Here is a 27,135-nt window from a genome sequence, read left to right as displayed (position 1 = left end):
CTAGTGCTGAAAAGTTCAACTTTTCAGCACCCATTTCAGTGCTGAAAAGTAGAACTTTTCAGCACTGTTATTGAAAGGTATTAATTTCCCATTCTGTTATTTTTGGTAGGGAGAAGTAGGCCGTTTCGTTTCTCCAGAAGGACAGGAAAAGTTGATAGTTTCACAGTGGAATTGCAAAAAGACATTTTGAATACTCCAAAAAAACCAAACCATTGAGACAAAAATTAACCAGAATCATAACTTTACAATGGACATAATCGTTTATTTTTGAATAAGTTTTTCGTTAACTTTTGATTAATAAAAAATATTCTGAAAATTTGTGTCAAATGCACTTTTCATTCTCAAATAGATTGAAATATTCAAGGGAAAAAAAAATAAAATTTAAAAAAAGTAGAATTGAGAAAATTCGGAAATTGTACAAAATATTACAAAATTAAGCAAGAGTTGGAAAATAACTTTCAAACAGGTATGCTTGGGATTCCCGACTTTTTGACAAAAAATCTAGAATTTCCGACTTTTTCCCGATTTTTGATGATTTTTTTCCAGCTTGAGTGGCCACCCTGTATTTTGTGATCATTTTTCTTTTCAATAAAACAAAACAAAATTGTTTGAGTTGTTGCATTGTTAATATTATTGAAAAAGTGACCTTCTACTGCGTGAACCGTACATTTTTAAATCAGTCATATAATCAGTTAAAATCCATTGGTTCTTTTTAGATTTGGGTTTGAGCTTTTTGTTTCCTATTTAAAAAAAAAGCAATTAATACGCTGATTTTTTTTTCTTATGGATTAGGCTATTTTGTAGAGCATAAATCTTCATTAATTGCTATAATTTAAAAATTATACGAAAAAATTGATTCCTATCACATGTTTATAAATACTTTTCTCTAGAATTTTAAGAATTGAGTTGAATTCTCAAAATGTGTACTTTTTTATTTGGGTTTTCAAGGCCATTTGCGATAGAGTTTAGGATGGTGCAAAATGTGATAGCGGCCAAGCAAGATTTTTGTCCAAAATTCTCACTGGGGGAGATATGATAATTAAAAAATATGAATTAAAAAAAAGATTTTTGAATAAAAAGAAGAAATATAAAATGATTTTTACATATAAGATTTTTTTGAAAAATGTTTTTTTCAAATGATAGTTAATTTACTGGAAAAAAAATTTATTGAACGATTTATTTTTTTTAAATTATGAAAAAAGATAGATTTAAAAAAAATATATGATTTTTGAAAAAATAAACTGAAAATATTGCCTAGTAAAATTCAAAATTTATTTCAATATGCAAAATCAAATTTACAATCGACAATGTCTTAGAAATCCTGACCAACATTTTAAAATTCAGCATTTCAAAAAAAAAAATTGAAAATTTTACATTAGGACCTTTTGAAAATTAAATCTAGAAAAAAATCAATCAAAAGTAGGGGAAAATCTCGTATGTTTGGCAGATTAAGTACTCGCTCCTAACTCCATCCAATTAGCTGATTTTCACTATTTAAACAACTAATTTTGCAAAACTTTTGATAGAAACTTGCTTGCTCATTTCTTATTGTGCTATTTATCACTCGATTTCAGTTGAAAACGCTTTTAATTAGTTTCAATGGAATGTCAAAGTTCTGACCTGCCAAAATTTGAGGCACGCTGGAATTAGATGCTCTTCCCCTAGTTTGTTATTTTTTTGCAATAATTTCAATTTATGCAAAAAAAACCTTTATATTAAACACTCCAGTACCAGTAACTCCGGTAACTCGCTAAAGATGCATTTTGTAGTCTCCTTGAACATATTTAAAAAAATATTGAAAAAAACATTTTTCAAAAATCTAAATCTTAAAATAGTCAAGAGACACATTAATTCAAAATTGAAATATAAAAAGGCTTGTTGCGAAACTCGAGACTTACTTTTCAAAATTTAATATGTGTCAAGCACTTTTTTATGCCTTGACCTTGATTTCTAAAAATCAGGTCTATTATTTGTAATAAATTTTGTTGCAACCACCTATAAACTGTGACGAACTTTTTAAATTCCCTAGTGGAAATTAAACTGAAAAATCATTTTTTTTTTTTTTTTTGCAATTTTATTATTTTAAATAAAGTCCAGACTCGATTAATCGAAGGCCTCGGCAAATTTTTACTTCGGATAATCGAAACTTCAGATAATCTAATCAAGAAAAAAATGTATTTATATTTTTATATATTCACAGACTTATCATAGAAAATTTCTAAAATTATTAAAAAACAATAATTTTGGTTGAAAATACTAAGGGCTTAAATTCCCTAATTTGATTTAAAAAGAATGTATTAAAAACGTTGGAAAATGCTTTTTTCCAGTATATTTACGATTTCATCAGTTTTTTTTTTTTGAGATATCATCAAGTTTTAACATGAATTTATTGACTGTAAATTTAACATTTCATTTTGGACACAAAACAAAAAATAAAAAATAAACAAATAGAATTTTTTGTTCAAATAAAATCAATAAAAAAATCATTTTCAAGACGAAAATATTATTTTGAAATTTGTTTGGCAAGTTGAGTACAACAAATCAAATTCACTTTTCACTCTTCTCAAAGAATGCCTCAGCAACTCGTTTTTCCCCTCTCCACGCCAAAGCATGCAAACTCCCCCAAAAACGCTCATTTTCATTTATGTAGATTTCGTCAGAAATCGTGGATTGCCATGATTTGTGGCCGACTCGCGCGCAGTAATCCGTTTTATTGACCTCCTTCCCGACCATCATCCTTCATCCATCCACCGTATTTTTTGCTTCTTTCGTTAATCCTCCAAAACTATAGCTTCCCCCCAACTAATCCACTAATAAATGTTTATGCTGATTTGCTAATTTTGGCTGTGCCACATCGATTAGCCCATCCGTCGTCGTCGCCCTTTTTTTTTTTGCTCAGTGCAATCGTAGTAGCCTTTTCCTTTTTCACTCGAATTTTCCGTTGTTTTCCCTTTCCCCCTTTTTTTCTTCGCGATAACGCGCTGATCCTTTCGTCTTATTTTTCTTTTGTCCGTTTCTTCCACGGTCCTGCCAAGTCACTGAACCGAAATCTGAACGCGCGTAAATCACCCTCCCGGCTTGTCACATTTTTGCTCCTTCTTCTGTTGACCATGGGCCCTCTTCCCCTTGACACTGAAGCGCGCGCTCACCATGGTTCCCGCAGGATCATGGCCATCCTCGACGATGACCTCCATGGTCACACACCGCAGAATTCTTCACGGCAGGATCGATAAATGACTTTTCTGCCAAAAATGTTCGTGGGGGAAATTTCGGGCCAGCGCCAACTACGCGATTTTCGTTATTTGTTGGTTATCCCCGAAAAAAAAGAAGAAGAAACCGAGAGAACCATTTAACTCCGGCGACCGCCCGCACCAGACTACTAGGATTTCTGGCTGGCTGGCTGGTCGACGTCGACGAGGACTCCTCTCTTTGCGGTGTGCCGGGGCCCACCTCCGGCACCGAACCCGCCACTAGATCCGGTTCCACAGAAGGGGGCGCAGGGGTTCCGAAGTCTGATTTTTTATCGTTCTTTATTTTATGGCGATATTTTTTTCATTGATAGTTAAATTAGTTAAAATTTAGTATTGCAAAAATTAAGAATATTTTTTTTAAGTTCGTAAATAATTGGATTCAAGTTTTCATGTATTTTTTATGATTTGAAAACAAGGTGAAAAGGTATGCAAATGTTATTTTAATGTCTTGGCCACTCTCATTTTTTTATTTATTTTTCTTGTAAAATGTATTTTTGAGTATTTTTGAGAATAAATTTTATAACGTTTCAAATGCTCTTAATCGAATAAAGCCTATGTAATAAAACGCTGAACATGAGGCCACAGATCAGTAAAAAACGTTAAACCATAGGAAAAAATTATTTCATTAATTGATTTTTTTATCAAATTTGTGACAGTTGTATATCTGAAAACAAGCATTAAGGTAAACTTTTGCTTTTAAAAAATTAGTGTAGCTTCCAACATTAATAAAATTTTAATTATAAAATCATGAATTTTATTCATGACAAAGTGCTTATTTTTCACAAGCAAATTTTATAAATCATTTTCTTATTTTAAATGTAATTACAGTTCAATCATGAATTGATTTTTTTCTAATTCTGATTGGAAAAATTAAGAAAAATTACATAATATAGTTTTGAAAACTATAGTTACCACATCAACAAGATACAAAAACCAATGATCTAGTTAAAATCATGTTTTAAAAAATGTACTAGCCTTATCATTAATTAACGATAATTTTCATATGCATACTAAAATTATTTTTCCCAGATTTCTATGATAGTTTGAATAAAAGCATCTAAAAATATATATTTTTTTGAAGTTCTTCAAAATTGTTTTTTTAATCCAATAGTAAAAACGAATACTGAACACTATAAATACAAATACAATACAAATAAGTGAAACAAGAAAAACATAAAACAAGAAAAGTTAAGTTTTTTGTAGAACAAAAGTTACTCAAAATAACCTCAACTCGGGAAAAACAAAAATGTTCGTTAAAAATTGCCATTAGAGGGTTAACTTTTAATTTAATTGGATGTCAATAAAAAAAACCATATTTTCTCAAAAAGTTCAAAAAATACTCTATTTCAATAATTGACAAAATTTTACAATATTTATTGTGACTTTCACTTTACTATTGCTTGAACATATTTAAAAGTATAGGGGCAAAGCTTTTATAAGAAATCATCTGATAGCATTATTACAGAGTAAAAATTTTGGGAAAATTCATAAGCAAAAATGTCATTTCCAGCAATCGAATCCACAAATTTTGTATCGAGCTGTCAACGAATGCTGAAATTTCAGTAAGTTTTCATTTACTGAAAAATTTAGTTAGGCAGATATCAGTAAATATAAATAATTTTTATTTTAAAAATAAATAAAAAAATAAATAATAAAAATTCCACAAAAAAAATAATATTTCTTAACATAAAAATGTAAAATTACCTTTTTTAACTCCAAAACGTCAGATAAACTATCTTAATTTAGAAAACTTTTGATGTTATTCAATTTATTCCTCCTTAACCTTCCCTTTCTTGAATGTTAGGTAGATTTTAGTCTGACAAATTTTTACAATTTTTTTATCGGTACTTGGTCAGATTTTTTTAAGTTTCGGCCTGGCATTAAAAATTAAGTCAAAAAATTGTTTGACCTTTTTGAAAAAATTCTAAAAAATAGCATTTTTTTCTAAAACTTGACATGGTCAATCAAAATTATTGTTATTGTTATGTGGGTATCAAACAAGGATGCCAGATGCACAGATTTTTCTATATTTCACAGACATTTGAGCTTGTGTCAGACATTTATTGAGGTGCCCAGACTTTTAAGAAACTTCATTAAATTAATATTTTGTAAAAATATCAACCGAAACTTATTTTGTTAGTCGTCTAATGCCTAAAACGCAATTTCTGATCAATTTCTATGTCTGTAATTTGATATATTTGAATTTTAGACAAATGCACAGACATACACAGACTTTTTTACAGACATTTAAAAAAAAAGTGACATTCCTCATATCAAATGATCGGTAATTTTACATACATTTCAATAGTTATGACACAATGTTAGAAAATACTTAAAAAGAAATACAAAATTGCAAAAACAATAAGATTTTAACAAATCTTAAATTTTTAGGTTCAAATCATCGAGAATTTTTCATACATTTAATAATACATTTCTGGAGTTTTTTTTTTTGAAAAGGTCCAATAAACCAAATTTTCAGTTTTTGCTTTTTGGGTGTTTTTTAATACCACTGACTCAAGGCGGTTTCAAAAACACCCAAAAAGCAAAAACTGGAATTTTGGTTTATTGGACCTTTTAAAAAAAACTCCAGATTTAGTCATTTAGAACTAATGTGTTTTGTTAAATACTATTTTTTTACAAAACTACGTATTTATTTGAAAAAAAAAAAATACAAATATGAGTTTTTGACAATATGGGTATCAATTAATCATTTTTTTTCACACATTTCGATGACCTATTTTTAGAAAATAGTGCAAAAAATCACAAAACTATTTATTTTCGAAACAATACATTAAATTTGGATTGTTGGCAATATGGGTATTAAACGATCGGGAATTTTTCAGAACATACAAAAGTTTTAATAATATTTGGAAAATAATCAATTTTTTTTTAAACTACGCATTTTTGAAAAAATACTCACAGTTTTCCACAATTAGGGTACCAAACGAGTTTTTCATACACATCGATAGATTTTTTTTCTGAAATACTAAAAATTTTCACAAAACTACGTATTTTCGAGAAAAAAAACCAAACCCATATTGCAATAGCTTAAAATGAGATTTTGAGAAATATGTAAAGGGACCATCCATAAATCACGTGGACAGTTTAAGGGGGGTGGGGGGAAGTAGGGGGGGGGGAATTTTTATCTTTTGTATGGAAATTGTCCACGGGGGTGGGACGGCTGAGATTTCCAAAAAAAAGTGTCCACGTGGTATATGGATGGTCCCAAAATGTGAAAATTTTGAGTATCGAAAAATATCATAACTAACCGCCAAATTTGTATGGAAAATTATAAGGACAAACTGGTGCCACACAATGGCTTCTTTTGACCTGAAAAAAAATAAATGTACTAAATTCCTAAATTCTAGGAATTTTGGCTCCTTTCCTTATTAGGTAATTCAAAAAAAACTGATTATTAAAAAAAAAGGCAAAATTCCTAGAATAAAGGAATTTGGTACTATTTTTTTATTTCAGTCTACGGAAGGTTTCAGCTAGTTAAAAAATGCAAAAAAAAACGGGCTTAGTATGATCCCTAAGAAACAACTCTGAACTGATTTGGAATTTTTAATTCCAAGATGGCGGCCAAAATAGCGGTGATGGAATTGAGAAAACGCTTTGTTTTTTATTTAATAGGCAAGCAATTATTTAAATTTGACTAAAACGGAGTCGCAAAACAAGAATTTAATGATAGAAGTAAGAATATAAAAAACACGAATTTTTGTACCTAATTTGATTATCCGAAGCCATACAAACCTTATCGAACTTCGGGTAATCGAAACTTCGAGTAATCAAGGCATAGGATAGTCGAGTCTCGACTGTATAAAACGTTCTTGAATGGAGAGACTTTAATAGTTGAACAAATGATGCAAAAATGTGTTTTTTATAGGCCCCAAATTTTGTATTCATCGAAAAAAACACAATTCTGGTTTTCAGGAAGAATTTCCCTTATGCATTCCATCTTTCATTATTAGAACAACACAGATGTATGAAATCATACTAAGATTTAACTTTGAAGAACCCCTGCCTCAATGTTTGCCAACCCGAAAGCCGTTCTACATCCGTCCGGTTCCACGCTAAGAAGGCGGCGTCGTCGACGACGACGGCGACGTAGAAGCAAAGCAGAGCAGGCCATCAAATCTCGGCAAAGCTTTTCTTAGCGTCTAGTAGAAAGGAGTGTATACCAGTTTTACTATACAGCGAAGGCACTTATTTATACAACTCATGTTAAACTACTAGCAAACAGCCCCTGAACCCTCGCAGCAGCAGCAGAACAGCACAGCAAGCCCACTACCGGAGAGCACTTAATCAATTTACATAAAAACAGGCCCACCACCAACCCCAACCCTATTGCGCTAGCCAACTCTTAGGGTGGTCCGCAACAACAGAAAAAGGACACAGTAGGCACTTTCTCTCCACAAATCAGTGTCGGTTTGATTCGTCTTCTTCTTCCGACCAAGTTGACGTAAGATATCCCGCACATCCAAGAAGGCGACCAGACCAAACCGACTGTCTGATGCAGAGTCTCGGCCCGAAACTTCAAACACGAACAAAAGCAGCGAACCGAAGATTGGCAATGACGTTTTGGAATTTTGACAGTTTGGAACGCATGAACTACCCCATTATCGGTTTCCCGCATGGGTGATGTGGAAATTGTTGCACATGGCTGAAGTTGGGAATTTTGCAACTTATTTTAATTTATGCTAAATTTCAAAATTTAAACACGAATCTACAGTGAATCGATGTGAAAACTAAAGATGCACTAAAGTCACGATGATTTGGTGTGCAATCTTGATCAGAATCGCGAAAAAATAGGTTTAAATTGAAAAATAATAATAAAATAAATTTTGGTCTACAATTTAACGAAACTTTGTCTGTTTTGTAAAACTTAATGTTATTGCGCAATGGATATAGAATTTTTTACAAAAAAGTAAATTTTTCGGTTCGTCCACCAACAATTTCATGTTTGTAAACAAACGACGCCATATTGCCAATGTTGTTCGGTAGCTCATATCAGACCATCGCCGGGGCCCTGGTCTGATGCAATGGATCATCGGGGCAGGCTTTGACTTGGAGCCCCCCTTTTTGTTTTGGGTGGCGGAGGGAAGGACGTTCTGCTCTCGACAGTCGTTGACAGCCGCCGCCGCCGGCGGCCTGCTGAGATAAAAATAACAACAATAAAAGAAGAATTCAAGCGAATTTCCCAACACACACACACAAACATATAAGTACGTGGGAAGGGGTAAGGGACGCCATCTTTGTTTTGGTCCTTCCTCCGTCACTAAACCAGCAGCACCACAATAAAAGCCAACAGGGTTGGGGGAGGTCGAGAACATGTGTGGTGTGGAGGCCAAGCGAAATCGAATTTGCAAATTTTTGGACGGTTATGGCCACGGGTGTGCCTTTTGTGCAGACGGAATTGAGGCGGGTTGGTCGTCACATGTTGGGATAGGGTGGCGCTGAGAGGGGGTTGGGCTTGTTTTTATATCTTTTTTTGGAATCACTGCAAAATGAGAGATTATCTTTCTGAGCGGATTGATTAATTTGATAATCGGGCGGCAGAGACAAAAATCTAAAATTTGAAAGTTTTCCATTGATGAAAAGGAAAGGAAAATTTGTTTAAAATTTAGGCTTAAAATGCTTTTGAATCACTCAAAGAAATCATGCGCCTCCATGAGTTTATTCTGAGAAAGGTAGATCTAATGGAAAAATAATTGAACGCCCGATTTGATGATGAAATTTAAAAAAACGTGTTTTTATTTGAAAAATTACAATACTAGTTTTAAAACCTCTACACAACAGTTCAAATTTGTTACAATTTTGGGGCATGTCATTTTAAGGAAAATATTAATTTACTTTTCAAATCTACAACAACCTGGAAGGGTGATTTTTTATCCAGATTATTATTTTATTTAAAGATTTCGTGTTTTTTGTGACTTTTCATCTTGCTTTTCAGGGTTATTTTTTAGAGTGCAACAATGTTTTACAAGGTTGTATAACAGACAATTAAAAAAAGGTATGTAAACAAAAGGGATTTGTTTGTAACCATCTCGATATTAACACGACTTTACAAAAAAAAAAATGAAGTTACTTTTTGTGTTTGTTTTGTTATTGTCATTAATTCATTGATATTTTTCAAACTTGTTAGAATGGCATAACAATAATATATGAAACATTTTGTGGTACTTTTTGCACAAGTTTTTTATTAAATTAATTTAGATTTGGTATTAGAAATTTAGGTTTTTTTTGCCGGGACCTCGACCAGAGCCGAGGAACAAAAACTTGAAATAAAATTTGTACTCGCATAAAATGAAATTTATTCATCATTCCCATACAACGAATTTCAGAAAAATAAAAGGGTAATATAGTCATGCCTCGGTTTAGCACCGCATGTTGGGTATGCAAAACCGAGGCGTGCATAACTGAGACACAGAGCTTTTGGGATTTTTTTTTATCCTATGAAAAATCATCCAAACATTAAAAAATTATAGTGTTTTTGAGTCGGTGATACAAAAAATTATTGTTTTTGCTACAAGGGTATCAAATGATCGGGATTTTTTCATACATTTAAAAGGTTTTAGAACAGATTTGAACATACCTAATATTTTCACAAAATTACGTATTTTCGAAAAAAAATACTTAACATGTAAGTTTTTTACAATATGGGTATCAAATAATCGGAATTTTTTCATACATTCGAAAAGAACATAACATTCTGAAAATACTCAAAATTTTAGTTTTATTTACCATATGAGTATCAAATAATCGGAATTTTATCATACATTTCGATATTAGTAACATTTTTTGTAAAATACTACAAATTTTCACAAAACTACGTATTTTCGAAAAAATACTTCAAATTTTAGTTTTTTACAATATGGGTATCAGATGATCGAGATTTTTTGATACATTTCGATAGCAATAATATTTTTTTGTAAAATAATCAAAATTTCCATAAAACTAATTTTTTTTTTGAAAATGCTGAAATTTTTTTATTTTTTCAAAATGGGCCTAAAATGTTTGGGGTTTTTTCATACATTTCATACAAAATACTCAAAATTTTCACAGAGTTTCGTATTTTTGTAAAAATACTCAAAATTTCAGTTTTTATTATATGGGAAGGGATATTTTTCTGTAAAAAATAAATTTTAGTATTTTTATTGAAAATGCGTAGTTTTGTGAAAAACTCGAGTATTAAAAAAAATGTTATTACTTTTGAAATGCATGAAAAAATCCCGATCATTTGGTACCCATACTTTAGAAAAATGAATTTTAAATATTTTTTTTGAAGATACGTAGTTTTGTGAAAAAATTACTCTTTTCAAAAAAAAATGTGTTATAACTAGGGTTAGTGAAATTTCACGATTTCGCGGACAGCGTGAAATCCGCGAAATTTGGCTTTTTCCGCGAAATTCCGTGAAATTTTATGTTTGTGGGGATTTGTAACGATATTTCTTAAAATAATGTATCAGACTCAAATAGGAATGAAAATAATCTTATGAATTACTGTAGGATTAAGCAAATGAATACCCTGGTTCAATTACTAATACAGGGTTAGTGATTTTTGACGATTTCGTTGACGGCGAGAAATTCGTGAAATTTATCAATTTCCTCAAATCATTTTTTTAAATAACAGCATAATAAATATATCATCCATAAAGACTGTTTAAGTAAATTTTATAAGTTTTCAATTGAAAAGCATGATATGTACCATTTGAAGAATTGTTAAGTTTCTTTTAGAAACTAACTAAATTTAGTAATATCTTCGTTCGCTGCAATAAAAATTTTACTGCTATTTTATTTGAAAAAAAAAATAAATAAAATAAATAAAAATGAAGAGTATTTCTTTGGAACTGTTTAAAACATTTCAGATTCTTTCTGAGTCCTAACGATATTTGCTTATTTGGGTGGATGATTTCCGTGAAAGTTAAAAAATACTACTTTTTTGTTTTCTGTTCTCATTTACAATAATAATGTTGCATTTATTACAGATTACATTATTTTTGCCTTTTTATTTTAAATTCAGTTTTTGATAAGTGAGATGAAAACCTCAAAAAATATTTTTTATGTGCTAAACTGCCGTTCTACGCATAATTGTCCCATGTCATTTTTGGACGATTCTGACTTTTTATCATTTTTAAGCTTAATTTTACGTATATTTTCAGAAAAAAACACATAAAATCTGATACTTTGTTCAGAAAATCATTGTAAACAACACCAAGTCTGTTTGTCCCATCGTTGAACTTCTACGCATAATTGTCCCACCACGTATTTTCTATCACGAAATCATGAGTTTTAAGAAGCATTTCATCTTGTGTACCTGTTTAGCTGTAAGAGGATTACAAATAAGGGTGATAAAATGTTAACCGGGGTGATTAGGGACAAACAGGGTGAATAGGAACCCACGGGACAATTATGCGTAGAAACACAGAAATCGATCGAAAAATTTCAATCGCGTTTTTCTCAGTAGCCCTTTTTTGAACATGGGAAAATTATGCGTAGAACGACAGTAAATGTCGCAGAAAATTCAAATTATTTTACTCTTTTTGGCTGGACAAGATTGTTAAATCTTGCTTTGATATGAAATTTAATAAAATGATAAAACAGAAGCAAATGCACGAAAACTTTTTAGCAGTGAAGCAGTTCTGTAAATGAGAATACGCATGCCCTACATTTTGTTTCAAAAAATATATAAAGCTCATCCATAAAACAGGTTGAAACTTTTTTGAAAATTTGGAGGATTTTTTGTCACGTTCAAATTTAGTGTGGATTTTTTAGTTTATCGAAGAATAACATATAATTACGCATAAAAAGTAGTTTTCGTAATTTAAACATAAAATTTTCAGATTTTTTTTTTTTACTTTTTTCACGTTCCGCGAAATTTGCGTGAAATTTGGTGTTTTGAAATTGAGGTCCCCGTGAAATTTGCAATTTTCGAGCGTGAAAAATCACTAAGCCTAGAACATTCGATATGCAAGAAAAATTCCCGAAATGATACCCATATTGTGAAAAACTGAAATTTGGAGTATTTTTTTCGAAAAAACGTACTTTTGTGAAAATTTTGAGAATTTCACATTATTACTATCGATATGTAATTAAAACATCTGATCATTTGATACCCATATTATAAGAAACTGAAACTATCGCTTACCCACAAAAAATCAAAAAAATAAATTACTAGCTATTGTATCAAGATTTTTTTTTTTTTTTTTTGGGAGGGTGATCCAGCCGCACATCGTTGATGTCGAAACCTCTAAACTGGGCCCTCGTCCTGTCACGTCCGTCAGTAGTCTTGTCGTACATTACAACTAGAACCAGATCTGCCAATGAATTAGTACACTTCGACCAAATAAACACTGACGCTGTATGGATCTGACTCTAGAATAAATGCACAGTTGGGTGTTATTCATAAGTCCAAAATGTTCAATTATTCATATAAGTCCAAATATTCATTTGCGGATAACTACCTAACTTGAATTGAATACAAGATTTAAAGCAACCTATCCGAAAGCTACTCTTATCTCAAATCCCCGACATTTTAATTATTAACAAAAAAAAACGTTTCTTTTAAAACCTGTCTGGCTTCTTTTAAAAAACAAAAAAAAAATAACAGTTGATATTTTACAAGTCGTGAATTGAAAAAGAGACGACCATTTGTTCGTCAGAATTCCAGTAGATCCTCGATTCGCAACAATGGTCGATACAATCATAATCCGACAACCGTTAGTTCAACAGACCAACGAATTTAGTCCGATATCATTTCACTATTGATTGATCGAGACTCTATAAAAATTTTGACAAATCAGAATGGTTTTTATGCTACTTGAATGAAAATCACCGATTCTGATAGAATTACTAAATTCACTGTTACTAATTTTGTCCCTAAATAACTAAAGGCAAAGTATAAAAAGTTGATATTTATAGTTAAAATCCTAAATTCTACAAATACTATTTTTTTAAACCCGCATCCTAACCTGACACCCACATTAAGATAGGGAAAAATCACATATGTAGCGGTTCATTGTACAAATGTGATATTTCCACTATCAGAGAACCTCCTTGTCTCGATGACAGCTTACCGGCCATCGATTAAGCCCTGAGACTACGCCAAAGTGGGTTCTCGCAGCATGAAGTGGTGTCCATGTGTAAAAATGGAAGCTTCAGCAATATACTGAACACTTCGATTTTAATTCCACATCGAATCAAATCATACTCTTTGCCAAACAAGCATCAAACCTATGACACTCATTATGACAAAGCCCAGGGAGCTATTGTATCAAGATTTTAATATAAAAAAAGTATTCTAAAATGCATTTTGCACCAGCTCAGTTCTTTTGCAATCATGAGTTTTAAAAATATCTAAGGCCGTTGCAAATATTTTTTAAAGTTATGTCCCTCGACTCTGACCAAAGTCGAGGGGGGGAAACAAAAAAATGTAAAAAAAAAAGTTAAATATTTTAAATTACAGGCCAGGCCTGATTTTTCGAACCAATTTTGAAGGGGGAGGGAGGAGGGGGGGGGACAAAAACTTTGAAAAATATTTGCAACGGCCTCAGATAAAAAGACAACAAATATTTTCGGTCGGTCAGTCCATTTTTTTACAAGAATTATAAAAATGTTGGGTCTAAAAATTGTTTTTTTTTTCACTATGTTCTGAAATTCCTATAAATTTGACAAAATATTTCCTATGAAATGAGTATTTTTCGGCTATACGGTTCAGACTCGAAGGCCTTGGAAGAATTTAATTTTGGATTATAAAATCTTAGATTTTTTATGTTCAAGATTCAAAAATCCGAAGTCCGATATAAAACTTTGGATGGTCGAACTTCGGAAAATCGAAACTTTTAATAATCGAGGCTTCGGGTAATAGATTCTGGACTGATTTGGATTCACATGAAAAAAAAGTAAATTTGAACCATCAGATTTAACACCTACTGGATTCACAATTGCTTATTCAAAATTGGAAAAAATAAAAAAACCAACAATATTTGATATGTAATGATAAACGTTGTACAGTTGTAAAATTAAGTTACATAATACTCGTATCTCAAATTTTTCTCTCTTCACTAAATTAAATTATTGAATAGAAATAATCGTTTAAAACGAATAGTATATAAGTTCGCATAATCGAGCTGAAAATAATTTTAAATGCACTTCATAGAGCTTATTAAAATCCGGCATTGATCAATTTTCCACTGCAAAGCTTAAACATTACACGTAATTGTTTTCCCCCTTGTCGAACACTCCCCACCTCCTAAAAGTAAAAATAACATTTTGATTTCATTACATTACTCCCACTAGAAACCGTTACCACCGCCGCCGCGAGCGCGTTACCTAACCTTAAGGAGCCACCACTTCAATGTCTTCTTAAGACGTAAACGATTTCACCCTTTTTCATTATTTTTTCTTTCCTCACACCACTTCATTATGCATCACCACCACACCACTTTCCTCTTCTTCTTTTTCTTACTCGCACACGTCATTCTCTCAAATTGGATTACATCCCTTTTCTTGTCACGCTTGTTGACATGCAACATTTACTGTCACCACCGTTGATTTGATGTGATTGCCGTTCAAGAGCCAAACGACAGGCGACACCTAGTGTTGAGTAGCAGAACAGAGCGAAGAATGTCGATTGAAATTTCCGCCCTTTGAGGTTATGTATGCGAATTCTGTTTTGTTAAATTCCAGCGTTGAGAACAACTTTTGAGCAAAAATTCGAGCTGATACTTTGTTAACTTTTGATGGTCTATCATTTTAAACAATATTATTTTTTCAAAATTATTTTTTTTCAAATTTTTTTTTATTGCGTTCATTTATAGAGGGCAAAGAGTTAACAATCGTACTACTTGAATTTTTTCTCAAAAGTTGTTCTATGAGCTGTAAATTCAATTTTAAGTTTGCATTCCTATGTAACCGAACAGCGAAAATTTGAATCGTCATTCTTCGATGCTTTGCGCCATCTGTCGGAATTTTTGAGCTTTTGATCGCGAATAACGGGTCACACTAGTTTTTTTTTATTGCTACGCTTGTCAAAATAAGAAGGAAAAAAAACAAAGCAAAAAGAAAGCACTTTTACACTCATCACCCGCAAACAATCGTCCGAGAACAATGGGGATGCAATCGTCCGAGAGAACAATGGAGCTCTCTCTCTCGCTCGCTCTGTCAGCGCCAGACTACGCATCCTTAAATCATTCAACTCTTTTATTTTCTGTTTTTGTTGTTTTCCCTTTTTTTGCTACCCTCATTTTCCCCACTTCAAGGAGGCATCGCAGCGTGCCGTGACACGAGCTTTCGTTTTTCCCTTCGGCGGCTGATGATACCTCAATGAGCTTGCGAGCAGAACTTGCGAGTGAGGGAGAGCGATAGAGCATGAAAGAGAGAGCGTGTTAACACAGTTGTTCCGGAACGAGTGACGACACGGTGAAGAAGGCGCGCGGAAAATGAGAGCCAAGTTCAAACCGTGTTGGGTTTGGCGCTGTTTTTTTCTTTTTTTTTTTTGTTATTTTGCATGCTTAATTTTCCAACGACAGCCAGCCAGCGAGCGTCAGGAGCGCAAAAAGGAAAAACGGATGCATTCAAAATGACGATGTTTTTCCTTTTATGTCTTTTTTTCGGTTGTTATCATTGTTTGTCAGAGACGTACTCAGGGGAATGAAACTTCATGAACGAATGTTGCTTACAAACCCACATTGGCCCATTTACATTGTTTTGCTTGAAATAAACGCTACAGTTTATACGGTTTCATGATTCTTTCATGAGTTCTTTTACAAAATTTCATTAAAAAACTAACTTAATCCACCTATGTGGTTGATGCCTCCCTCACTTTTTACCAAAAATGGGTATATGAGTGGTTTCATAATTTATTTAGATCCAGAAAAAAAGAACACAATGTATAACTTATGTGGTCATAACTCGAGACAGGGTTGCCTGATCTTCAATGTTTTGGACTCTTTCAATTACCTAACCAACGATGGGTCGGATGATGGATCCGGACATAGTTTACGTACATTTAAGTGAGATCCGGCTTCAAAAAAGTACATAAATATCACTTAAGTGGTCATAACTCGAGACAGGGTTCCCAGATCTTCAATGTTTTGTACTCATTGGAAAGGCCTTTCAATTACCTTACCAACGATGGGTCGGATTGTGGATCCGGACATACTTTACATACATTTAAGTGAGATCCGGCTTCAAAAAAGTACATAAATATCACTTAAGTGGTCATAACTCGAGACAGGGTTGCCAGATCTTCAATGTCTTGGACTCATTGGAAAGGCCTTTCAATTACCTAACCAACGATGGGTCGGATGATGGATCCGGACATAGTTTACATACATTTAAGTGAGATCCGGCTTCAAATAAGTACATAAATATCACTTAAGTGGTCATAACTCGAGACAGGGTTCCCAGATCTTCAATGTTTTGTACTCATTGGAAAGGCCTTTCAATTACCTTACCAACGATGGGTCGGATGATGGATCCGGACATAGTTTACATACATTTAAGTGAGATCCGGCTTCAAAAAAGTACATAAATATCACTTAAGTGGTCATAACTCGAGACAGGGTTGCCAGATCTTCAATGTCTTGGACTCATTGGAAAGGCCTTTCAATTACCTAATCAACAATGGGTCGGATGATGGATCCGGACATCGTTTACATGCATATAATTGAGATCCGGGTATTTGTGAAAACACATTTTTATGCATAACTTTTGAACTACCTATCGAAACTTCAAACAATTCAATAGCGATGTATAGGACCCTAAACCAAGTCGAATGCAACTGGTTCGATCAAAATCGGTTCAGCCAGTGCTGAGAAAACTCAGTGAGAATTTTGGTCACATACATACACACACACCCACATACACACACACACACACAGACATTTGTTCAGTTTTCGATTCTGAGTAGATATGTATACATGAAGGTGGGTCTAGGAGCTTTTAATAGAAAGTTCATTTTTAGAGCAGGATTATAGCCTTACCTCAGTGAGGAAGGCAAAAAACTAATTAATTCCTCCTTACAGTGAACGAATTGGCTAAAATTTGACTTTTCGCAAGCCATTTTTAAAACAAAGAAAGGAGTTTTATTTTAGTTTAGAATAAACTCCTCTTCCATTTCTGGCTATTATTCAATTCCTTTAAAAGGTTTACGAAAACCACTTATTTTTAAAGAGATTTTATTTTTAACTGATTTTCGATTAATTAAGCCAGGAAAATTAGAAATATTTTGGTGTTGATTACACTAGTGTCATGGGACGTTTGTTTTTGATTAAAATATGGCAAAGTTTCGGCAAAATGACACTTTTTTAGTCAAAATAAGTTTGAAAAGATTTTCCAAAAAAAACAACAAATATTTTTTCTTATTATTTTCATGGGTCTCCGCCAACTCACACAGCAGTTGCTCCGACCCCTCTTCGATTTGCATGAAACTTTGTCCTAAGGGGTAACTTTTGTCCCTGATCACGAATCCGAGGTCCATTTTTTGATATCTCGTGGTGGAGGGGCGGTACGACCCCTTCAAATTTTGAACATGCGAAAAAATACATGTGTTTCAATAATTTGCAGCCTGAAGTAAAAGTATTTTTCATCGAAAAAAAAAATACAGAAAATTGCAATCTTTCGTGACTAGTGCCTCTATTCCGGGATTTTTCCAAAACCGGGAATTCCCGAATTCCGAGAATTTTAATAATTTGTCCCAGGAATTCCGGAATTGAAAAATAAAATTGTCTGGAAATTCAGATTTGGTTGTAGAAGTAGAGGAACACTAGAATATATAGTAATCGATAAGAATTTTCAAGCATTTAAATGTGCATTCGGCATAATCAGCATTGATTTGGGAAAATTGTTGAAATTTTAGTTTTCGGATCCGCTAAATCCCTAGCGCTTGAAATATTTTCTATTTAATTTTGTTTATTGTTAAAAGGCTAGAAATTATATTTACGTATTTAAATGATTTTAAATTAGATAAAAAATCATTTAAAATTATTTTTCATCGAACACCGGCAATATTTTCGGGGTAAATCAGGACAAATGTAACTAATAAAGACAAATATTTAAACCACATTTTTGCATGATGTTTTGAATGACTTTAGTTAAAACAGGAACAGAACAAAACAATGAGTACACCGATTTCCAAATTTCATGTTCTAAAATCTCCTTTTTATTCAGACTGTAGTGCCAATTTTCCCCAGTTGGCGGTAGTAACTTAAAGATAACATTCCTTTGTGGACCACCAATCTGTGAGGTACTCCTCGATATTAGCTCCTGAAAAGTGCTAAAAAGTGCAAAAAATGCCTCATGGCAAGAAAAAAGGGCGGTCCTCACCAGTAGGATCCGCAGATTTGAAGAAGCTAAAGAATGCCGAAACGCTACCTGCAAAGCCAGGCAGTTTGAGCAAGGACGCTCAAAATTCGTCTGGAAACCAGTTCGCTACCCTCCCTGTGGATGTAAGCGAGAAGGAAGAATTTGAACGACGGGAAAAGTTGCCACCTATTTTTGTGAAAACATCGTCATCGGATTCGGTGCGAAAGTGGCTGACCGGGTTTATCAAATCTGGTGCTTTACGAGCTTCCATTCGCTTGTGTGCTGATGGACTCAAAATTCTGCTACCTACCAGAAAGGATTACAACTTAGTTCGGGATTTCCTGAACAACACAAAGATTGAATACTACAGCCATGACGATCCAGGTAAATGCCCCATGAAACAGGTCCTCCGAGGCCTGTACGACATGGATGTGAATGTGCTGAAAGAAGAGCTCAAAACTTTCAAGTTGAACGTGATCGAAGTCTTCAAGATGACGAGACACAACAAGGACATCAAGTATCGTGATCAACTGTACCTGGTTCATCTCGAGAAAGGATCGACAACGCCGTCTGAGCTGAAAGCAGTTCGGGCAATTTTCAACATCATCGTGACTTGGGAACGATATCGTCCAGTGCACCGTGATGTGACACAATGTTCGAACTGCTTGCAGTTTGGACATGGTGGAAGGAACTATTTAATCAAGAGTCGTTGTGCAACCTGCGGAGGTGAGCACAAAACTCAAGCTCGTGAAACAATCAACGAGAACATCGAAGTCAAATGCTTCAACTGCGGTGGCGACCATTCGACCAAGAATCGAAGCTGCCCAAAACGTGCTGAGTTTTTAAAAATTCGGCAGCAAGCGACGACGAGGCACCAACCAAATCGTCGCAAAACACCACCAGCATTCACGGACGTGGATTTTCCTGCTCTGGCATCACCAGGAGCAGGATATGTTCGAGTGGTTCCAAATCTGCAGCCATTACCGTTGAATCAGCGGCAAAAAGTAGCAGAGAATACAACACCTCCAAGCTTCAGTCAGCAATCAAGGGAAAACCAACCAGCTTCAACGGATGAAGGCAGCAGTGACCTGTTTTCACCACAAGAACTTTAGAACATTTTCATCGAGATGACTACAACACTGCGTAGGTACAAAACTCGTGCGGAACAAGTAAGATCCTTGGTAAGATCCCTTGGAGCATTCATCTTAAAATACAGTTCATAGTTTACTCGTTCTAATGATTTGGAATACTTCAATGAATTTAGTTTTCTAGTTTTAAGTTAGGATTAGTTGTTAAAGTATTTTTTTTTCTTTTTTACCCAAATGTATTCAATGCAATAATGTAAAACAATTTGAAGTAAATAAAATAAATTTGATCAGTTAATAATAAAACCAAAAATACAACAAAGATGAAGAGCATGTAAAAGCATGTAAAAGAAATGTAATTATTATAAGAATGTTCAATAAAGACATATTTAATTTAAAAAAATGCAGGAAAATGCATCTTAGTTTGTTTTCAGTTGATTGGACTTCTATTTTCATACATGCCCCCTGATTTTTCGGAACAATATTGAAGAGGGAGTGACACAAACTTTGAAAAATATTTGCAACGGCTTTAGCAAAATTGTACAAAAATACAAGCTATTTCATAGATATTTGTGTTAACAACACATCGCAAAGCAATTAATTTATAAATATTTCATAACTTTTTCTCGCGAATTAAAAATGCATCCTAGTAAACCATAACTCTCCCCCTCACTCCACCCCTGTCTCACTCGTGCGAAATTTTCCCTCCAGAGGAAGCTTTCACTCTTTCGCTCTCTCCTTCCCTCTCACACTTACTACGCCAGAGCACAAACCAGGCTAAAATTAGACCCCGTTTGTGGTGTGTTATTTCTTTCACACTCCTTCTGCTGCTGCTGCAATTTCCATGTCAATGGACTGACCCTTGGCATTCGTTCAAAACCACTGCTGACCACGCTGACGGTGCATTTCCCACGGTGCATCCTGCTTTTTTTCTGTTCTGCACGGAGGGAAAACACTCAACACAGGGGGCGGTGGAAATTTTGCGCTCTCGGAACTGTCAAAACAGACACAGACTTTTTGTTGTTGTTGGCTCTCGGTTGGTCACCATCGCAGTTGGCCACGGGGGGAAAATTTCCACCACGCGAGAGGGTGGCCTGATGACCCACTAAAGGTGGATTTTTCTTTTCCCGGTTTTTTCCGGATCGACTAGGATCGGTTGTTTTTCACTGTTTTTTTTTCCTCAGGTGTCGACGGAGGGGTAGGGTTGTGTTGTGCGGTGTAAGGCAGGGGTGTGTATTTTGCTGGCAAAAACACAATATCGATTATTTGCAATCTTTGTCTGATCTGCCGTGGTGTGCGATCCGGAACCGTGCAAGATGTTGGCCACAGCTTAGCTCTACAACCAAAGAGTTTTCCACCAAAGCAAGCGTTGCGAACATTTAACATTCAGAACAACACACAGAAGAGCGAAAAAACACCGAAAAAAAAAACAGATATTTCCTCCGGAAAGCTTCCTCCCAAAAAAGCTGTGCGAGGAAGGGGTTCTGCGTTGGAGGTGGGAGGAGAAGCCACTCCAGAGGAACCCCCGAGAAGACACGGGTTGTTTGGTAGAGCTTACGCAGCAAACTACGGCAATTACTTGGGGGAACACTTCTTCCCGGACGCGCCCGGACCTAAAACACCCGCGGAAAACTGCCCGCACCACCTCGGAAAACTCCCGCAAAACGCAAAAAGAAAGACAAACACTACTCCCGCTTATCAAATCGCGGCAGGCCATGCGAACGACGGTCCGACGTCACTTGCGAGTTCCGGTGATCGACGCACTGCTGCTGCCAGACGCGGCATGACCGGACGCACGATTGTTCGCGATACTCGCGGAAGAAAAGAGTTTTTCCAGGCTTTTTTCCTGTGTGTGTGGGGGGCGAAAAAACCCAAAAGAAAAAAGGTACGCAAAAAAATACCTCCGCAAAACTTCTACTCCTACGCGCGTCGCCTACTAGACTGACAGGAAAAGCGATCGAAGAGGGCCTCAATGAAATATGGGCTCTAGTTGGAAAGTGACAGTTTGCTCAGAAAGGGGGGAAAATTGTGACGTTCGGAACAGATGGTTGGGAAATTGGGCGTGCGCAGGTGCGAACTTCGGTAGGCTTTAAAAAAGCTGTTACGAGAAGGGAACTTTGACGGACGTTGGAAGACGGGGAGCTTTTTGAAAGTTTGGTGGAGACGCGTGGTGGTTGAACTTTTTGACATTGAGTTGAGGACGGCTCTATCTCAGCAACCCTAGGTCCAATCTTTAATATCTCTTAGACAATTTTATACCAAATTTTCTGAACTTTTCAAAAAAAATATTTTTAGAAATGGTCACTCATGGTCACTATTTTAAAAAATTGAAAAAAGCTAATATTTCGCTAAAATCAAAGTTTCGGTGGCTATATCTTGAAAACGGAGCCCTTTATCAAAAAATCTGTAAAGTACTTTTCGATTGCAAATTCAATTTTGCATTAAAAAATAGTGTCAAACTTGTTTTTGCATGAAACTTCCATTTTTCCAGAAATCACTATTTTTTCAAAAATTCATAACTCGGCGGCAGACGTATTTTGGGAAATTGAGTTTTAGTGAAAAAAAAGTTGATAAAAAAATCTGCAATTTTTTTTCCGTGTTTTTTTCTCAAAAGTTCTCAACAATACCTACAACTTTGCCGAAGACACCAAATTGATCAGAAAATTCACTCAAAAGTTACAGCTGTTTGAATATTTACATACCATTTTTGTATGGACAGCAGCCAAAATTGTATGGAGACTTGTATGGGTGAACCAATGACGCAAAATAGCTTATTTGGTCATAGGGAAGGCCCCCACAAAGTTTAAGTCATAAAAAAATTACAAAAAATAAAAATGGTCGAAATCGGCCGATTTCGTTGAGAGTTGCTCGTATGTAAACTATGTCCGGATCTATCAACCGACCCATCGTTGGTTAGGTAATCGAAAGATCTTTCCAATGAGTCCAAAACATTGATGATCTGGCAACCCTGTCTCAATTTATGGCCACTTCAGTGATATTTGTGTACTTTTTTATTCCAGATAAAAAAAAACATAGATGAAATTTGTGTTCAAATTTTGAAATTTCGAATATTTTTGTAGAACATACGAAGTTTTGTGAAAATTATGATTATTTCCAAAAAAAATGTCATATTTCAAAACTTATTAAAATATCTCGATCATTTGATACTCATATTGTGAAAAACTGAAATTTTGAGCATTTTTTCAAAAATACGTAGTTTTGTGAAATTTTTTTGTATTTTCAAAAAAAATTGGTACATCTTTCGAAATGTATCAAAAATTCCCGATCATTTGATATCCATATTGTAAAAAACTGAAATTTTGAGTCTTTTTTTTCGAAGATATGTAGTTTTGTGAAAATTTTGAGTTTTTAAAAAACATGATCAATCAATCAAACCATCCACATTAACGACCCCCGGGTCTTTTGTGGACTCTATTGCAAGTTTCTGCTCGAACCTAGGAGTCCGAAGGCTTGAATGTGGAGAGCACCCAAACCTCTTTTTACTCCAAGGAACCTTCCACCCCAGTGTTTGAACTGATGACCTTTGGATTGCGAGTCCAACCGCCGCCAGCGATTCCACCGGAGTAGGCTTGGTTTGGTGTGTTGTTTGTACTTATGGCATGGAGACGACTCCTACACCTGGAATGACTTAACGGCCTAACAACCAAGGCCGGGACCGACATTTTACTTCCTCATCCGATGGAAGGTTGCAGCAGATGGGAATCGAACCCAGAATCATCCGCTTACAAAGCGGACAGCGTAACCATTCGGCCACGCACTGCCAAAAACATGATACTACATTCAAAATGTATGGGCAAATCCCAATCCTAAATGTCATTATCGAGTGAAACTGGCTACATATACACAAAAATGGATTACATAAGTGTAGGATAACATGTCTACAAAGTTTCATTGAAATCGGAGAGGGTCAGGTACGACCGATTCCCTACTTGACATGGACTTGCTCGCAGGTAATCGTTGAATTAAATAAAATACAGTGCTGATATTTTTTTTTTTTTTTTCAAAATGACGGACTACAGTATACTCGCTACACTTTCCAAAATAAAAATAACCTTATCAAAGCCGAAAACAGCAAAACATTGTAATGAAAAGAAAAAAATGATAACAAACCCGAACTTTGCAGCTGCTTCTGACTTTTCAATTCAGTCTCAGTTCTTTTCGAAGACACCTCGAGTGATCATCATCATTAGACTCAGTATGCTGGCGATACTTGGTTGCTTTCTGTTGGTCACTACCATTGTGGGTCCTGCTGTTTCACATCCCTATCAGGATCAAAATTCAGAGGGTGCCCTTGATTACAAGCTTTTTGAAAACCGATTGGATCAACTAGAGCTGAAACTACAAAACTCGTGAGAGAAATGAAAACTATTTGATTTTTTGCTCTCTAAAACGGCATTTTTTACAGCACCGATCAGATCAGAATCGAGCAGAACTCGCTTCTCAACAACACAAATGCACTGCTGGAGAAAATTTTAAGCAGTTTAATAGTAATTCAACAGCAAACCAGGTGAGCAAAACATTTTAAAATTGATTTTAAACCTACAAATATCTGAGTTTTTCAGACAAATGACCGTTATCAACTCCTGCACGGAAGCTACCGCCACAGGAAAGTATCATCTACAACTGACTAAGCGTTCAGCGCCAACAACCGTGTTCTGCGACATGGAGCTGCTCGACGGTGGTTGGGTGGTGATTCAGCAACGGCTGGATGGTTCCGTCAACTTCAATCGAAGCTGGGCCGACTATCGGTACGGGTTTGGCGTGGTTGGACCGGCCAGCGAGTTTTGGCTGGGGCTGGAAAGCATTCATCAGCTGACGAGTGGTGGAGATCAAGAGTTGCTGGTGCAGCTCAGGAACGAATCCGGCCACGACGGGTACGCCAGATATGGACGATTTAAAGTGGAAGGAGAGGATCGGGAATATAGGGTTTCTTCTTTGGACGGGTTCAACGGGACGATTAGGGACGTGCTGTCTTATTTGGAACGTAAACAATTTTCAACTTTCGACAAAGACAACGATCAATGGTTTGGTGGAAGCTGTTCGCAAAAATACGGTGGTGGTTGGTGGTTTGACGGGTGTGGGTCTACGTAAGTCGTTAAGTCATGACGATTTGTTCGGTTATGATAACGGAATCATTTTCAGGAAGCTTAATGGACCATTTAAGAAAAATGCCATTACTGAAGAGGGGATTTCCTGGAGTGGATGGACATCAGAAGGATCGTACAGCCGGATGCTGATTCGACGCAAATAGAAACACAAAGATGTACATATTTTTCTCAAATATTCTTATCATTATTGAAAGATCGTTCCCATTAAATTCAAAATTCAACATTGTCTCGTCCAAACAAATCTTCATTTAATTTTGGCAGTTGTCCGATCGATTTGATGCCATCGGAAATGTTTTAGGTATTGATGAAAAGAATTCTGGAAAACACTTCATGCTCATTATAAATGTTTGCTTTTAGAAAATTCAATTTCAACATCAAACAATTGAAGTTCACACAACAATAAATTATATTAGAAGAGAGTGGGGAGACTTGATCCGACGACCTTGATCCCTTTTTTTTTTGTATCGCACATAACTCTCTTAATTTCTCACAAAACTATGAACTTTTTGCATGACCCGGGCAGACGGTAATAACAAAATTAATAATATTTCAATAACAAATCCTGTTAAAATAAAAAAAAAAGTGTTATTATTTTATCCTGAACTTCAACTTCAAGAAGAAAAAATAATAACAGTTTCTGATAAAATAACAAAATTTGGTATTGAAGTGATATTATATTGAAAATGTTTAATAACACGCTAATAAGAGGAACTCTCCTAATAACAAAATTTGTTATTCGTTCGGTATACTGACTTAGAAATAAAATTACCATAAATCGCACGAATGGAAAAGTTTCTAAGTGTCCATAACACAATCTGTTATTTTTTTTTTCTTTTTTTAAATATGTTTAGATCTTTGGGATAATTTCGTCTAATTTCGTCGCGGTCATTATTTTGGCCATGAAATGGGGTCCTTAAGCAAAAATTATACAAAAAGTTGAAATTTTGAAAGTTTATTTTTTTTAATTATTTGATATACCCCCTAAAGGACTTTGTTTAAAATGGTTAGAACTATGGGATAATTTTGACCAATTTCGTCGGGGTCATTATTTTGAGCATTAAATGGGGTCCTTAAGCTAAAATTATTCTAAAAAGTAGAAATTTTGAAAGTTGATTTTTTTAATTATTTGATATACCTCCTAAAGGAATTTGTTTAAAATGGTTAGAACTATGGGATAATTTTGACCAATTTCGTCGGGGTCATTATTTTGGGCATGAAATGGGATCCTTAAGTTAAAATTATTATAAAAAGTTAAAATTTTGAAAGTTTATTTTTTTAATTATTTGATATACCCCCTAAGGGATTTTACTAAAATTGACTAGAACTATGGAATAATTTTGACCAATTTCATCGGGGTCATTTATTTCACCATTCAAGCTAAAATTAATCCGATAAAATTAACTTTTGAGAGTTCCTTTTTTTAATTTTGTTATATTCCCTAACGGAATTGATTTATTTATTGAGAATTTTTGAAGTGTGAATAACAAAAACTGTTATTATTTTCACAGAGCCAGGAAGTCGAAGCTGACGTTGAAGTTCGAGCTGGAGTGAGACCTCGGAGACTGCATCAGATTTAGCAAATTTTCAGCAACTTTTACTTGGAGTCGGAATCTGTGAAGTCGGGTATTTTTTGAGAGCTGAAGTCGTCGTTGACGTCATATCCTGCATCCAGAGTCGGAGTTGTCTTCAAAGTATGGATTCAAAGTCGCTTGGAGGTACCCGACTCTGCAGCCCTGACTAGCACAGAGGAGTTATGGCAACTGAATTTCGATCTTCTCACAATATCAAAAACTGACCTTCCCAAGTTATTTCCGTCTGCTCGGGGAATTGAAAGCAACATTCAACTTTGTTTGGCTGAGAAGGGTATTTAATCAGATGAACTCTTCGAGTCATGCATTTTAAAAATGTTGGGGGTAACTTGATCCCCCTTTCAACATTTCGAAGAAATCTTTAGCAAAATGTTTCTTATTCATCCAAACTATTGATTTTCTATCAGTTACAACAATTTCACATGAAGCCTGAACGTTTTTGTTCAAAATATAACAGGTTTAGCATATATAATATTTAAAAATTTAAAATATTCTTCTTAGACCAAAACTGAGCATGTTTAGAAAAGCCGGTAATTGACAAGGGGTTGGAGACTCTTAGATCTATAATTATGATGTTAACCTGGGTGATGAATAGAGAGAATGCGTAGCGTGATTTTTGAATGATCCCACATTGTTTACATCTGCAAAGTAGGATACTGTTCAAGCACAAGCATGACTTTTTTTCTTACTGGTAAATGAGCTGTTTTATAATCAGCTGTATGTGATTTATTTTCTCTAGTTTTTTACTTTTTTGCTGGAAAATTGTGTATGCTTT

At 34.7% G+C, this 27,135-nt stretch overlaps 2 protein-coding genes across 2 annotated transcripts in view; one reads left to right on the top strand and one right to left on the bottom strand.

The window, feature by feature from the left end:
• The window catches only part of LOC120413281 (protein unc-13 homolog B), a 207,299-nt gene extending 185,721 nt beyond the window's left edge, over window positions 1-21,578 (bottom strand). Inside the window, exon 1 of the mRNA XM_052706610.1 lies at window positions 21,201-21,578. The gene's annotated coding sequence lies outside the window, so the exon portion shown is untranslated. The remainder of the gene's footprint in view (window positions 1-21,200) is intronic.
• Window positions 21,579-23,823: 2,245 nt separating this feature from the next.
• On the top strand, window positions 23,824-24,944 carry LOC120413284 (angiopoietin-2-like). Its single transcript, XM_039574021.2, has 4 exons — window positions 23,824-24,012; window positions 24,069-24,170; window positions 24,226-24,750; window positions 24,806-24,944. Exons 1-4 carry the CDS (start codon window positions 23,861-23,863, stop codon window positions 24,912-24,914), a joined length of 888 nt encoding a protein of 295 aa, XP_039429955.1. The 5' UTR covers window positions 23,824-23,860; the 3' UTR covers window positions 24,915-24,944.
• Window positions 24,945-27,135: the final 2,191 nt, after the last annotated feature.

The sequence above is a fragment of the Culex pipiens genome, chromosome 1 (genome assembly GCF_016801865.2).
Source record: "Culex pipiens pallens isolate TS chromosome 1, TS_CPP_V2, whole genome shotgun sequence".
NCBI classification, from domain to species: Eukaryota; Metazoa; Arthropoda; class Insecta; order Diptera; family Culicidae; genus Culex; species Culex pipiens.
This window is presented reverse-complemented; position numbering and strand designations above follow the sequence as displayed.